At 41.8% G+C, this 15321-nt stretch overlaps 1 protein-coding gene across 1 annotated transcript in view; it reads left to right on the forward strand.

Moving 5' to 3' along the window:
- The window catches only part of adam22 (ADAM metallopeptidase domain 22), a gene marked incomplete at both ends in the record, with an annotated part of 99165 nt that overhangs the window by 73422 nt on the left and 10422 nt on the right, over positions 1 to 15321 (forward strand). Inside the window, 18 exons of the mRNA XM_083634491.1 lie at positions 633 to 696; positions 961 to 1037; positions 1729 to 1803; positions 2644 to 2715; positions 3747 to 3913; positions 4000 to 4084; positions 4760 to 4850; positions 4963 to 5014; positions 9243 to 9342; positions 9489 to 9560; positions 10634 to 10726; positions 10820 to 10900; positions 11022 to 11072; positions 11191 to 11254; positions 11762 to 11867; positions 11973 to 12092; positions 14233 to 14401; positions 14566 to 14677. Of these exons, the coding sequence (XP_083490617.1) occupies positions 633 to 696; positions 961 to 1037; positions 1729 to 1803; positions 2644 to 2715; positions 3747 to 3913; positions 4000 to 4084; positions 4760 to 4850; positions 4963 to 5014; positions 9243 to 9342; positions 9489 to 9560; positions 10634 to 10726; positions 10820 to 10900; positions 11022 to 11072; positions 11191 to 11254; positions 11762 to 11867; positions 11973 to 12092; positions 14233 to 14401; positions 14566 to 14677 (1651 nt within the window). The remainder of the gene's footprint in view (positions 1 to 632; positions 697 to 960; positions 1038 to 1728; positions 1804 to 2643; positions 2716 to 3746; positions 3914 to 3999; positions 4085 to 4759; positions 4851 to 4962; positions 5015 to 9242; positions 9343 to 9488; positions 9561 to 10633; positions 10727 to 10819; positions 10901 to 11021; positions 11073 to 11190; positions 11255 to 11761; positions 11868 to 11972; positions 12093 to 14232; positions 14402 to 14565; positions 14678 to 15321) is intronic.

Raw genomic sequence — 15321 nt, forward strand, 5'->3', positions numbered from 1 at the left:
AAAGCCTTTTTAATCTATTTACTTCATCGGTGTGATTTTTCAAAGTGGAGTCCCTGAATTCTCCTTCTTTTTCCAGTGCTTTGATCCCTTGTTTTCCAAGAGCACCGGCCACTTTTTTTAACCAGCTTTGGACAATAGAGCTACATTTTTCATCGTGTTTCTTCTCATATGAAGATTATAATTGAGTCAATGTCCAAAAGGCAAAAAAGGTAGCACACACACACAAAAAAATACAAAATAGACAGAATCTCTATTTCACCTGTTTATTTTGCCCATGTTAAACAAACAGCTTACAACATACACTGTCTTTCACAGTTTCAGACAGTTTACTCAAAGGGTTTGGCCTCCAGATGAGTAAAATAAAATCAGCCAGACCTTGCTCTAGGTAGCAGCCTGCCTAGCAGCAACTAATATGTCCTAACGAAGCTGCTGCCTTCAAACATACAGTTGAAACTTGCGTTTTGATAGAAATGTAGTGTGTGTTGCATGAATATAATGCATTTACTTTACTTACCATGTCAGTGCAATCGCACAGTGATAAGCTGTGATGACATGTGCTGGTGCACTTGGTTGAATTTCTACGCTATTTGAGTATAGTACAAATAACCATTTCCTCTTTTTGTGTCTTTCAGGGAGATGTCCAGATTCACATGATATACAAATCTGCTGGACAAGAGGGACTTGATCTCCTCACTGGTAAGATGATGTTTGAAACCTGAGAAGGAATTGAATGCACTTGAATATATATATACACCGGTATATATATATATATATATATATATATATATATATATATATATATATATATATATATATATATATATATATATATATATATATATATATACATACATACACACACACACACACACACACACACACACGTGTGTGTGTGTGTGTGTGTGTGTGTGTGTGCGCTTTAGATAGTGGATATTAAGTCATTAATTGTGTCTTTCCTAGGTGATATCCCAGAGCCACCATTCCCCAGCCCTCCTTTTCCTGGGTCAAAGGTTATTCACAGGAGAAAAAAGAGACAGGTATGCACTATATAGGTTTAGTCTCACACAGACATATTTGTTGGAAAATCATATTGGCAAGATTGCTATGAATGCGCGTGTGCGCGTGTTTGCGCAAGCTGTGTGTGTGTGTGTGTGTGTGTGTGTGTGTGTTGCGTACATGTGTGTGCATGTTTCTGTGAGTGCGTGATAGAGAGATAATTATGCTCTAGATGCTGTTTGTCCAAAGTTAATTATGTAGCTTCCCGCCCGTATGCTAATTCACTGAGCAAAAAAGAGTGCGCCCTCCTCACACAACCGCTTTCCACATTCCCTCTCTCTTCCTCTTCCTGTCTTCCTCTCTCTCATAAAATATTGACCGTATGAGTGGAGGCTCTTGCCTTCTCTCAGACAGTCAAGTCAGTTTTTCTGCAGCAGTCAGAGCTACGCTAATCTGCTTTGTTGGAGTTTGGAGTAGAGACAAATTTGATCAAAATCATCTCTATTTGATTTTGGCTTTACTTTTTCATGGTGATATATGAGACATGAGCTGATCTTTCTGTATATTGTTTATTTTTCATGACTTTTCGAAGATGTTTATATGCCTTTGTTGAAGAAAAGGGAGAGAAAAGGGTGGGTGTGTTTGTGTGTGTGTGTGTGTGTGTGTGTGTGTCTGCCTGTTTCTTTGTCTGTTTATATATTCAAGATGACAGGCTGTGTTGTTTCCTCCCAGGCTCCACGTGAGTCACGCAGTGTCGAGGATGAGGCCAAATACATCGAGCTGATGGTGATCAATGACCATTTAATGGTGAGTGTTTATATGGCTGTACACTTGTGAATACGCCTCTTATCACTGAGAATATTACTGTGGCTCTCATGATGATGATGATGAAGCCCACGCAACAAGAAAAAGAGGCATTCTTTTTTATCATACTGATGTCTGAGAAGATCTTGCATAGTAACCCATTTTAAAACCCAGCTTATCGAAAAGGCCTAATGATCAGGAGGCTCTTTCGCATTTTCAGACAGCACTCAAGTACGTGTCTATCTCCAAAAGCTCCACTAGGCTGCATCCTCGAATATTTCATATTTTTATTTTAATATACTTGATTGATGATCACCCAAAGGGAAGACATGTTTTCATCTTGTGGATGGGGTTGCTGGATCTGCCAGGTTGCAGTGCCCCAAGGGTGAGGGTTAAGTACCTATCTCTCAAGGATACTTGGACAGTTATGGAACAACTAGGCCATCTTGCTGCCCCCACATCTACTTGCCTAAGAAGCAGCCCTATTTTCTTCCCAGCAATGTAGATGGGCAGCACTCTCAGCAAGATCTGGAGTGCCTGGAAACTGTGTCCTGGAAAGAAGATGCTCCTACACTATATGATCAAACCAACAATCCTGAGGAAACCTATTGGGCACTAATTTGCCCAAAAACCTTTCCTGTGTTTCATAGCCTTAAGATTCAATGTATGATATTAAATATGTTAACTATGTGCTTCCTTACTTTATACATTTCTACTTTTAAATTTATGATTGTTTCAAATGCCTTCGTTCTAGATTATGACTCTTACATTTGTCTCTATTTCTTAATCCCCTCTCTCTTAACCCCCCTCCCTCTCTCTCTCTCTCTCTCTGTCTCTCACCAGTATAAGAAGCATCGGCTTTCCGTTGGGCAGACGAACAACTATGCTAAGTCAGTGGTCAATATGGCTGACATGGTAAGAATTGTATTGATCCTCTTCTTGGAAAACATACCACAAGCACTCCCAGGTATTGGACTTCAGCACACATTGCACTGATTTCTCATTTAACTAATCTCACTCTCTCCACTTAAAAACCTGTCATGGCCCATAATATGCTGTGAGCAGCCATTAACTAGCCAGTGATGAGTTTTCAGGGTGAGCAGAAGTGAAGCGGCAGTGGAATGCCACCAGGGCCAAGGCAGATTTTTCAATCTTTCATCGTGTGCAGCCTCCCCTGTCTGCTGGGCTGCTGAAATCTGATCTGCAACAGGGTCACGTCTGTAAGCTGATAGGCTGGGGAAACAGGAAAGGGGTCATGCCTGTTTCCATGCCCTTGAAAACGAGTGATCATATGAAATGGCTGCTGTTTGGAAGTAACGCTTCTCGTTGATCTCCTCCATGTAGGAGTGCCTCTTCCCTCTAGTCTGTGCCATGCTGCCAAGGCACTGAGGCTTTCTTTACAAATGACATAGTAGGGCATGGGAAATGTTACAGCAGTTGCTCAGAAATAATGGTGCATATGAATAGATATTTCACAATGAACACAAATATGATAAGATATTATGATGTGTACAAAGTTTCATTTCAGTTATGTCCATATCACATATCCCTCCTTCTCCTGGTCTGTCTGCCTATCTCAGGCTAAACAGAGAGTCTTTGCCCTTGCCTAATAGATTTCCATCTTGTCAAAACAAACATTATCATTCTCTGTCCAGTGTCCAATTTGTCCCCATGATGCCCTTCAGGAGACTGTCTGTCCAATTTGTCCCCATGACGCCCTTCAGGAGACTCTGTCTGTCCCCCTGTAATGTGCTGCCGTCTGATCGTAGTGAGAGACCATTAGACTGGAGTTGTTGTAATGAGCAGCTGCAGTTTTTGATGAATAAATAAAGAAAACCAGTCAGTTTGAAAGTAACTTTTCCAGTATTCTGGCCAGTTTGAAGCTCCATCTCTTGGTAAACAGATTTAGTTAGTTCACTTATATTTAACTATTTTTGATCTTCCAGATCTTCAAGGAACAGCTAAACACTCGCATTGTGCTCGTTGCCATGGAAACGTGGGCAGCGGACAACAGGTTCAACATCGATGACGACCCCATGGTGACCCTGAGAGAGTTCATGAAATATCGAAGAGATTTTATCAAGGAGAAATGTGACTCGGTTCACCTCTTCTCGTAAGTCTGAATGTTCAGAAATATTTTCTCGTGTCTCGGGTAGTTATTACATTTTTATTAACAATAGAACTTTCTCTCCTTATCAGAGGGAATCGTTTCCATAGCAGTTGGGGCGGCGCTTCCTATATGGGAGGAGTTTGCTCGCTGACTAAAGGAGGCGGAGTCAACGAGGTAAGTTAATGATCAGGGATCACATCATATGTGGAACCAAATATGGTGAGCACAGGAATGGATGCCTTTTGAACGTGGGGAACATTTGCTGCATTAATGCAATCGGCAACCCGCCTCGCTTTGAAAAAAGAAACGGGCCGTAATGTATTGTTTGTTGCCGCTCAAGTTGAATTATTTTCAAGTCGTTGCAAAAACACTGCAGAAAAATCTGCAATCCACTGCACACAAAACACAAACAAACACACACAAACAAACACACACATACCTAAAAGCAAAAATCAAGGATGGTTAACTTAAATGCATGTTCAATCCCACAACACATCGGTCTCTAATGTTCATGGTCCGGTCCGGATTGATTTGTAGTTCGGTCCGGACATTGGTCCAGAGTTTGAACAGCCCTGAGGATCCAGGCAGTGGAATAGTTACATCCATAGACCTGTCTACTGAATGTCTTCCTTACTCACATACATTAATTTGACTTCTTTTCAATTATATGTTTTTAATTTTGATACACTTTGTTTAGTTGGTCCATGAATCCAAACTTACTGTTTTTCTTTTTATTCTGTCTTTCAATACCCCCTCTCTCTCTTTCTCCCTCTCTCCCCCTCCCTCACCCATCTCTCTCTCTCTCTCTCTCTCTCTCTCTCTCTCTCTCTCTATCCCTCCCTCCCTCAGTATGGAAAAACAGATGAGATGGCCATAACCCTTGCCCAGTCTCTTGGACAGAATATTGGCATCTTCTCTGACAAGAAGAGGATCCTCAATGGTACAATGAATCCTTGGTGGATTCTTTATGTCTTACTTCCTCACATACTGTACAGTCATACCGTTACCTCCTATGCTCCCATTGGATACATTTCTGTTGTGTTTTCCTCTAGGCGAGTGCAAGTGTGATGATCGTTGGTCAGGCTGTATCATGGATGATGTTGGGTAAGTTCCTTTTAAACTACATTAAACAAAGTGATTCATAACTCATCTCTCACACATACGGGCATCTCACATTTGCCTCTTTGGGCAGTGGGGGTCGTCAAAGTTTTCCCAATCACTGCTCCTCAAAACAATCAAATACCTGGGACTTAGATTTGTTTGAGAATGCATCACATCTAAGGCAAATTTTCATACATTATGGAATTGTATGACACAAAGGTGGTTAAACTTTAACAGTTGAGTCCTTATATTAATTCAAGCATGAACAAAAAGGGCATCCTGCTATCTCACAACATTGGAGTGGGGAAAGTGTTTGTGTTTATAAATTGATTGGCAAGTTTCAGGACTAACAGAACCACAACCTTTCTTTTTCAATGTACTGTAGTTTGAATCAATTTAAAGTTGCTGCCATTTTTTTAAATATATAAATAGAGTATAGAAATAGAGCATCCCTAAATCTTAAGTTGCAATCGGTCAAATAACTCATCTATCGGATCTATGTGAATATACTGCTGGTGTCAGAAATTCAGCACTGGAACGTTATTGTAGTTTTGTAATTCACCACTAGATGTCAGTTGAGTTTTGTTTCCAATTATGATATTGACTGTTTATATAACTTCATTGGGCTTGTCTCAGCAGTAACATGTCATATGTAATCTGTTGCAATTTGCTTGTTAAGATAGACGATAAATTTAATTAGGCTCTGTGTTTTCAGTTTCATGCAGAAATCATGGCAATGTTTGTCTTAAAATGTGTTTGTATGTACACATCTACTATACGAGCTTGCTTGGCATTGTGCAACTGTGAGCATAGGGATGTGACTGCGTGTGTGTGTCTGTAAGGCTCTGTGAGTGTGTGTGTGTGTGTGTGTGCGTGTGTGTGTGTCTGTAAGGCTCTGTGAGAGTGTGTGTGTGTCTGTAAGGCTCTGTGAGAGTGTGTGTGTTTACCCCCTGTTCTTAAATACCTCTTGCGTTTCCCCTCAATCCCAAATGGGACAGCAGGTGAGCAGAAGCTTGGCTAGAACGCTGCTCGTGCGGCTTGACCCAACTGGCTGCCTCGGAAGGGTTGTCAGTCATCACAACCTTTCCCATTTCATCCAATAGCATTACAGCCTCTCTGTGGCCCAGTGTCCCGCCCCCTAGCTTCTCTTTTGTATTCAAATGATATGAACAATACAGTCTGGTGTCATTTTTAATGCACCGGCTGTATTTTTCATAATCGTTTTGTATACTTTCACATGTACTTTTAGTAATATTATTAAGTATATTATTTTGGGCTGATGTCACCTGCTGATCAACTATAACCAAGAAAATTGCACTGATTCCATTATTGTGATTATCAATAGGACAGTTTGAAAATCAGGTTGTCTCATCATGTCTTCCTCCGTCTCTAACCGATTGATACAGTCTGCAATGTCATTCTCATCTTAGCCAACTATTTGTCTACCTACCTCATTTCCCGTAACAACAGTACGCTCCCTGAACACCCCCCGCCCAGATCCTGCTCTAATTTGGGTTACCATAGCAACACTGCCATGAGGTCATGTGGTCACATGGTCACATGACCCTCTATGCCCTTATGACCCTGTGCCCTGTGAATGGCCCCGACACACATTTCCTTTCCCTCAAATAAAGTCAATGGTATTTCAGACACTCGTATTCAATGAGCAAACCTCTGCCATGCCCATTGATGGACTTTTCTTTTTCTCTCAGCACCTGCATGTCTGATAAACCGGACTAAACTATTTTCACATTTTTCCCCCCACAGGGTTTTAGCTGCTTTACTTACTCTGTGTGTGTGTGTGTGTGTGTGTGTGTGTGTGTGTGTGTGTGTGTGTGTGTGTGTGTGTGTGTGTGTGTGTGTCTGTCTGTCTGTCTGTCTGTCTGTCTGTCTGTCTGTCTGTCTGTCTGTCTGTCTGTCTGTCTGTCTGTCTGTCTGTCTGTCTGTCTCTGTGTGTGCTGTCTGTGTGTGTGTGTGTGTGTGTGTGTGTGTGTGTGTGTCTGTCTGTCTGTCTGTGCGTGTGCGTGTGTGTGTGTGTGTGTGTTTTACATATGTGTGTATGTTGGCTTATTATGGGCACACTAAATCCTAACTACACCTAATATGAACTTTGCGGATGGCACAGCCCTCAGAGAAAAGAAATGCACAACTTATTGTTGTGGCATGCATGAAGGTCAAGTTGGGATTTTGAAGTTGTTCTTCAGATTTTCTAGTTTTATTGTGTTTATTTATTTCCTATTGCTTTCTTCTCGCTGGAGAGTGGACGTTGCCATGACTACACCAGGACAAAATATGTGTTAAAGGGCTAATATTTAATATTAGAAAATGTCTATCATCTCAGGAATTTGAATATGAAGTCAAACTAAATAAATATAGCGCATCCAATGTTTTTAGCCTTTTGGAATACATATTTTGCCCAGAGTGATCTTTTGTACTGTGAAACTATTTGCCATTGCTGGAGAACACTGTTTGAATCAGAAGATTGTATTCATTTTCTGGTGACCAGTAAATCATCCAAGCACATTTCACCGTTGTTTCACTCCTCCTTATTACTGTTTAAGGCAGTGGCTCTCAAACGTTTTCCACATCAAGGACCCCTAAACTGACACAAATTAAATCACGGAACCCCCATTTGGTAAGAGTTTGACCCAGGGTCCCCCAAGATTTTTGCTGTTAGATGTTTTATTACAGAAAGTCATACAGAAACCCATGATCAAAATAGTCATACATTCTGTCGTTATGTTACTTACTAATTTTCATTCAAATAAATGAGTCCCTTTTTGCTGGGGACCCCCTGGAACGCCCTCAAGAACCCCACTTTGAGAACCACTGGTTTAAGGGATCATGAACACTACAAGATTTTGACAAGATTGATCCCTGACAGAAATTTGGAAAAGTGTTGTGTGAATCCCAGAGAACTGAATATTCAGCTGGGACAACATTGCCCCCATGAAATTCAGGAAATCTTTCTGGAATATTGTAGTGTGTTGCTTCGTCCGTCATTAAAGCATCATTATAGATTTCTCCTAAAACAGTCATCTCTGTAACACAGCGGGCTGATGCACTCAGTCTCATTTGATAGGCTAATAAAGACTCTCACAGGCAGCCCTTCCCTCTTTGCAGTGGCGCTCTCAGTGAGTCTGTCTGTTATTGCATTGTCTCTTGTGCCGGCCCTGATCAGCCACTCTATTCAGACCCTATGTTGGCAGTAAAAAGCATTAGGGCTGATGGTGCAGCACAATATTATATTATATTAATATTATATTGCTGGGATAAGGGGGGCAACATGTGTTTTGGTAGCCTGGCTCCAGACCTTCAAAGTCCTGCCCACTCCTTGACAATTCAGTCTGAATATCAGGCTAGGGTTTGGGGACAATGTCATGAAAACATGAATCAGAATCAACATAAGACATTTGACTGAAAGGGGATAAAAAAAAACAAGTGTTCTGTACTTCTACAAATACTGTAGGCTCCAGATTTTGAATGATTTCCAGGTACATGTTTAATCAAGTGGGACTTTACTCTTTATTTTATAGGTGAACTGAAGAAATCGCTCTCGGACCTTGAGTTGAGAGTTGCAGATGTGAACAGTAGAGCTTGATTTCTGTTCTCTACATCTAAAATCTAGAGTGTAATTGCAACATTGATTTTCTGGATACAATATCAATTGATAATGCAATAACTGTCCCGAAGTGCATCATCCACAATATTCAGATTCATTCCAGAATGAAGAATTCAGGAATTCATAAATTCATTTTAGACTATTCGCACCCTCGCTACTCACCTCACAATCTTAGCTACATAACAGTTACATCTGTCCAGATCTTATAGTAAGGAGCTCCTCTGAACTGTGAGTATGGTAAAGCAGTGATAAAACTTGAAATATTCTTGGTATGGTGTCTCCCATGATATTAAGGAGAAATGCACGCCAATTATGTATACCGAACCTGCCATGTTGTTGTCTCTAGTACTGACTGTAACCATCCTCAGCTAAAAAAGAATGTGCAGTTTAGTGTTAGGGCATGAGGACGTGCATTTGTGTGTGCAACTAATTGTAAATAAGTATTATGATGGACGCTCATGTCAATGCTGAAAACGGTATTATCTTTTCCATATCAGCTGCTAAGTTGTTTGTGGTGTAAATCTGTTGTGAATAAGCCCCTCCCTCTCCCAGTAGTCCATGTCTGTGGATGCTGGCTGTGCTGCATAATGCTGTGGTTGTGTTGAACAGCTTCTACCTGCCCAAGAGGTTCTCCGACTGCAACGTGGAGGAGTACCACAACTTCCTCAACAGTGGGGGAGGAGCCTGTCTGTTCAACAAACCCCTGAAGGTGTGCGGGTGCACGTGCACACACACACACACACACACACACACACACACACGCACACAATACACACGTGCACTCACATACAACTGTTCTTGTCTCTTAGCTGTTTGAAAGTATGTTAATTATATTTGTTTTGCCTTTTTCTCCAGCTGTTGGACCCTCCAGAATGCGGCAATGGCTTCGTGGAGCCAGGAGAGGAGTGTGACTGTGGGAGCCCAGCGGTGAGTAGATTAGATTGTACAGATCAAATTAGCGAGATGTAATCTAAAGGGTTAACTCAATATTCTTCCAAGGTCATTGTGATAGGCCAATTACCCAACAACAAAACCATCTGATGTGTTAGACTTTGTCTAATTAGCAATCATTTTATTATAATTACAGAACTTAGGGCGCTGTATATATAATGATTATACCAAGTTTATAGAGAGACCTCTGTTGAATTTATAACTCTCATGGTGGTTTATATGAAGCAGAGGTGTGACTAGGTCAACTTTGCTCAAGACCCACGTCAGTCAGTGAGACACAAGACTCAAGTAAAGTTTATTGTTTATTTGAATTAGCTTCCATTACATTGGTTGCTACTCTTCCTGGGGTTCCCATAAAATGATACAAACACTGAAAAATATAGACATATAGTTGACATCCAAACGTCGACTGACATCCCGTCACTCTAGACCAATTCACATAGTTACAGTGAAGTCAAAGTAATCAAAATACACTGATAACATGCAACTGAAATACAAACATTGAATTGAATTGAATTGGATAGCAATACCACCCTGCCCCATTTTTACAACAATTCTGTCAATATGGTCTCACCAGGCCAAGCAATCATCGATAATGACACAGAGTAATTCTGTTTTCTTAACTTGCTGTATTGGGTCCCCCATGGATAGATTTAAACGCGAGTCCCTGCAAGCATTGTTCTGGTGCCAAAGACAATGAACTTTGTCTTGGCTACATTCAAGATCAATTTATTTTCCTCTTACTTAATACTTCATTAAGTTCTTAACATGTTGACATGGCACAAAACATGGTGGAATGATCTGCATGCATTACTATATTTGCTTGATTCAGGACATAGGGTAAATCATTGGTAAAAATCGAAAGTAAAAGTGGACCCAGCCAGCTGCCACGTGGGACTCCGGAGACTACCTTTTTACTTTCTGAGAAGCGTCCATTAAAATACACACACTCTTTGTGTTCTCCCAGACAGTTAGCTCTCCACCCAAGAGAGGGCAGTAGATAGAAAAGAAGGGCTTGAGCAGGTTGTGTGTGTCTGCCTGTCTCCTAGGAGTGTGCACGAGAGGGGGAGAACTGCTGCAAGAAGTGCACGCTGACCCAGGGCTCCAAGTGCAGCAATGGACTCTGCTGCAACAGCTGCCAGGTACAGAACAGTCCGCTACACCTTCCATCTTCACAAAAATCACTCATTGCAATCACTCATAGTCTGTTTGATCTGCATTATTTGCTGTCATAGATGGAGTACTTGGGAGTTGTGTGCAGGGAGGCAGTGAATGACTGTGACATCCCCGAAAACTGCACAGGCAACTCCAGCCAGGTAAGTGTGACCTTCCATCACATGGTTCTTAGCAACCTGCACTGTACACTGATATTATCAGAGTCACATGAACACAATGCTGAGTTTCTCTCCTATTACATTACTCTTTTTTTGTATGTAGTGTCCACCAAATGTACACAAGATGGACGGCTACACCTGTGAAAAAGACCAGGTGAGGTGTTTGAAAATTATCATTAACTCTTACAGTATTCTGGACTTTTAAAAGTGCTGCACAGATACCGTACCTGTGTTTTAAACTTTTATGTGAGTCTCTGTACTTCTTTCTACAGGGCCGCTGTTTCAACGGAAGGTGTAAAACCAAAGACAGACAGTGCAAGTACATTTGGGGAGAGAGTAAGTGTAATATTCCTGTGTATAAATCCATTTACTTAACAAAAATGGAAAGATTTATTCGTTAGACCACATTCACCAATGCAATAACAGATAAGGGTGTAACGGTTCACAAAATTCACGGTTCGGTACAACAGTGGTGCCATGGTTCGGTACCTTTTCAATACAGCAAAATAGTACCGTATTCTTTTTATTTATTCTAACATACTTATTTTATTATTTTCACGGTCTAGTAAAAAAAATCAATTACGACATTGTTTTTTTTAACGCCTTTCGACTTTTTTGTCTCAGTTTAGTTTACCATGATATCCTTGTAGAAGACATGCACTGTTCAGCAGAGAAAGATTTGTCCAGTTTGCAATGCGTATTGAACCTATAAGGCCTCATACCTAAACGGTCCAATACGAATACACATAATTATTACACCCCTAATAACAGATCTTCCGTAATGAAATGCAGTTGATAGAGACTAACTGCAGATCTTAATGTTGGCTGTCACGTGTCCTTCAGAGTCGATGGCGGCTGACAAGTTCTGTTATGAGAAGCTCAACATCGAGGGAACAGAGAAGGGCAACTGTGGGAAGGACAAGGACACCTGGATCCAGTGTAACAGACAGTAAGCCCGTCCTCCTGACTGGAACCTGTGCAGCTCTTTCACCTTATTTTGTTATGATGGAGTCTTCTTCCCCTGCTGAACTTTGGTTGCACCTTTGTGTTTCAGGGATGTGCATTGTGGATACCTGCTGTGCTCTAACGTCTCGCCTGCCCCGCGCCTGGGGGAACTACAGGGGGCGCTGACCACTTTCACTGTAGCCCAGCACAGTGTTTCTCTGGACTGCAGGTACACACACAGTCTCAAACTGTAGCAACACACCTCAAAGTAGAATCCACCTTGAAACACTTTAACACTGCATCTCTGGGCCAATTCTGTTGTATTTTTATGCCTCCGCCGGTGATAGCCAGGCCGGAGGCATTATGGATCTGGGTTGTCCGTCCGTCCGTACGAGGTTTGTTAACGCGATATCTGAGGAACGCCTTGACGGAATTTTCATCTAATTTGCCTTACACATCCACTTAGACTCAAGGATGATCTGATTAGATTTTGGTGGTCAAAGGTCAAAGGTCAAGGTCACTGTGACCTCTCGAACGCCATTTCCAAGCTCGTTAACATGATTTCTCAGACATGCCTTTACTGAATTTCGTCACATTTGCCTCAAACTTCCACTTGGACTCAAGGATGATGTGATACGATTTTGGTGGTCAAAGGTCAAAGGTCAAGGTCATTGTGACCTCTCGAACGCCATTTTCAAGCTTGTTAACGCGATATCTCAGGAATGCCTTGACGGAATTTAATCAAATTTGCCTCAAACATCGACTTGGACTCAAAGATGAACTGATTAGATGTTGGTGGTCAAAGGTCAAAGGTCAAGGTCACTGTGACCTATTGAACGCCATTTTCAAGCTTGTTAACGCGATATCTCAGGAATGCCTTGACGGAATCTCATCAAATTTGCCTCAAACATCGACTTGGACTCAAGGATGAACTGATTAGATTTTGGTGGTCAAAGGTCAAGGTTACTGTGACCTCTCGAACGCCATTTTCAAGCTTGTTAATGCGATATCTCAGGAATGCCTTGACGGAATTTCATAAAATTTGCCTCAAACATCGACTTGGACTCAAGGATGATCTGATTAGATTTTGGTGGTCAAAGGTCAAAGGTTAAGGTCACTGTGACCTCTCGAACACCATTTTCAAGCTTGTTAACGCGATATCTCAAGAATGCCTTTGCGGAATTTAATCAAATTTGCCTCAAACATCGACTTGGACTCAAGGATGAACTGATTAGATTTTGGTGGTCAAAGGTCAAGGTCACTGTGACCTCTCGAACACCATTTTCAAGCTTGTTAACGCGATATCTCAGGAATGCCTTGACGGAATTTCATCAAATTTGTCTCAAACATCGACTTGGACTCAAGGATGAACTGATTACATTTTGGTGGTCAAACTTCAAGGTCACTATGATTTCATGAACACCATTCCCAAGTTCGTTAACGCAATATCTCAAGAACGGCTTGATAGAATTTCTTCTGATTTGGCTCAAACATCGAGTTGGACGCAAGGATGAACTGATTCCATTTTAGTTATCAAAGGTCACAGGTCAAGGTCACTGTGACCTCTCGAATGCCATTTTCAAGCTTGTTAACGCAATATCTCAGGAATGTCTTGATGGAATTTCTTCGAATTTGCCTCAAACGTCCACTTGGACTCAAGGACATTTTGGTGGTCAAAGTTCAAGGTCACTGTGACCTCACACACCCAATTTTCAAGCTCTGTAACGCAACATCTCACGAGCGCCTTGATGGAATCTCTTCCAATTTGCCTCAAATGGCGATTTGGACTGTAGAATGAACTAATGGCGGAGGCATAAGTCCGCGTTGCGGTCGTTGCGCGTTGCTAGTTCTTATTCCTGTGGGTAACTGACCAAACGTAGATGATGTGACATCGTGTTGGTGGTATTTGTAGGAAAGTTGAGGGTCTTTTCTACAGGTATAAACAATGAAGTTTGACAGTAGAAAACAAAGGGGGAGAAATGATTTCTGGTGATGGATTTCTCAGAAATCCATCACAAAAGCAGCAAAGATTAAAAAAAGAATCCATTGACAATAATCCTAATAGACCATAATGCAATGCAACTGTAAGAGATGTTTATTTTATTGCAATTTGTCGGTATAACCCCCAGCAAAATACATGTTCACACCTCTTCTCTGTCGAAAGCCATTCTAGGAAATATTGGAAATTACTAATTTAAGTAGTAGTAGACAAGGCAGATTAACCAAAGAAGTTAATTACAACACACATGTGACTTTTCATCCTAGTGTCACCGGTCGTACATAGGTTACATTTAGGTCAATTCAAGTACAACGCAGTCTTTTCCATCTCAAGTGCTGTGTGACTGACTCGGCCTTATTTGCGGTGGCAGCGGCGGTCATGTGCTGATTGACGGAGACAGCGACCTGGGCTATGTGGAGGACGGGACAGCGTGCGGGACGGACCGGATTTGTTTCAATCACAAGTGTCTCCCCATCCAGCAGTTCAACTTCAGCACCTGCCCCGGCACGACCGACAAGACCATTTGCTCTGGACATGGGGTACGCACGCACGCGCACACACACACACGCGCATGCATGCACGCACGCGCACGCACGCACACACGCACACACACTTACAAACATCTGGTGGAGATTCAAGAGGACACCATCCTCTTTCAGTTGCCATAATATGTGACTATTCTGTTTTTTTTTGCATGTTGTAGGTGTGCAGTAATGAGCTGAAGTGTGTGTGTCACCTGGGCTGGGCAGGAGAGGACTGTAACTCCACGTCTCCTCTCAGCTATCTCGTGGTGGGACCCACTGCCTCGGTTTCAGGTACGGCTGCTACCACTGTCCCTACTTTATATCCCTACTGGTCCGTTTCATATCCACTTTCTGTCCTGTCCATGTATTCGAAATATATCTGTACCTCTCTTCTCGATCCCCCAATGAATCATCTCCACTCCCATTCACAATGATCCTGAATACTATGTTGAATACACCAAGCTTTTGTTTCCTTTATTGATTGCTTTAGCCTTTGTGTTGGAGTCACATCTGCTCATTTCAAGTCAAGTCAGCTGCATTTGTATTCACTGAACCATGCATGTCCTTCTTTTCCTTTCTCATTATTTTCACACTCATTCTTTGTCGACAGGCTCATGTCTTTGACGGAGTGATTTGAGGTCAGATTTTAGTTCCTCTTCATTGTGTTTGTCCCGTCTTTGATGTTATTTCCTGGTCCTCCTCCTCCTCTCTCACCCCAATTTCAGCTCACCTCTGTTGGTTAGTTTTGCCCATTGTTGAGTAATAGGATGAACAGTATCAATGATTGTGTTGTGATGAGCGGGGGACCCACTGCACATGTACTGTAAGTCCCCCTCACAGTAGTGCTGAAGCGTAGCGTAGCCCAAACAGCTAGTAGTTTGGTTGTTCTCAGTTTGCTCCCCTTTGTTCCCCTTTGAGTCTTTCCCTCCTACATG

This window comes from Poromitra crassiceps (genome assembly GCF_964638095.1).
Source record: "Poromitra crassiceps genome assembly, chromosome: 1".
Lineage (NCBI taxonomy): Eukaryota > Metazoa > Chordata > Actinopteri > Beryciformes > Melamphaidae > Poromitra > Poromitra crassiceps.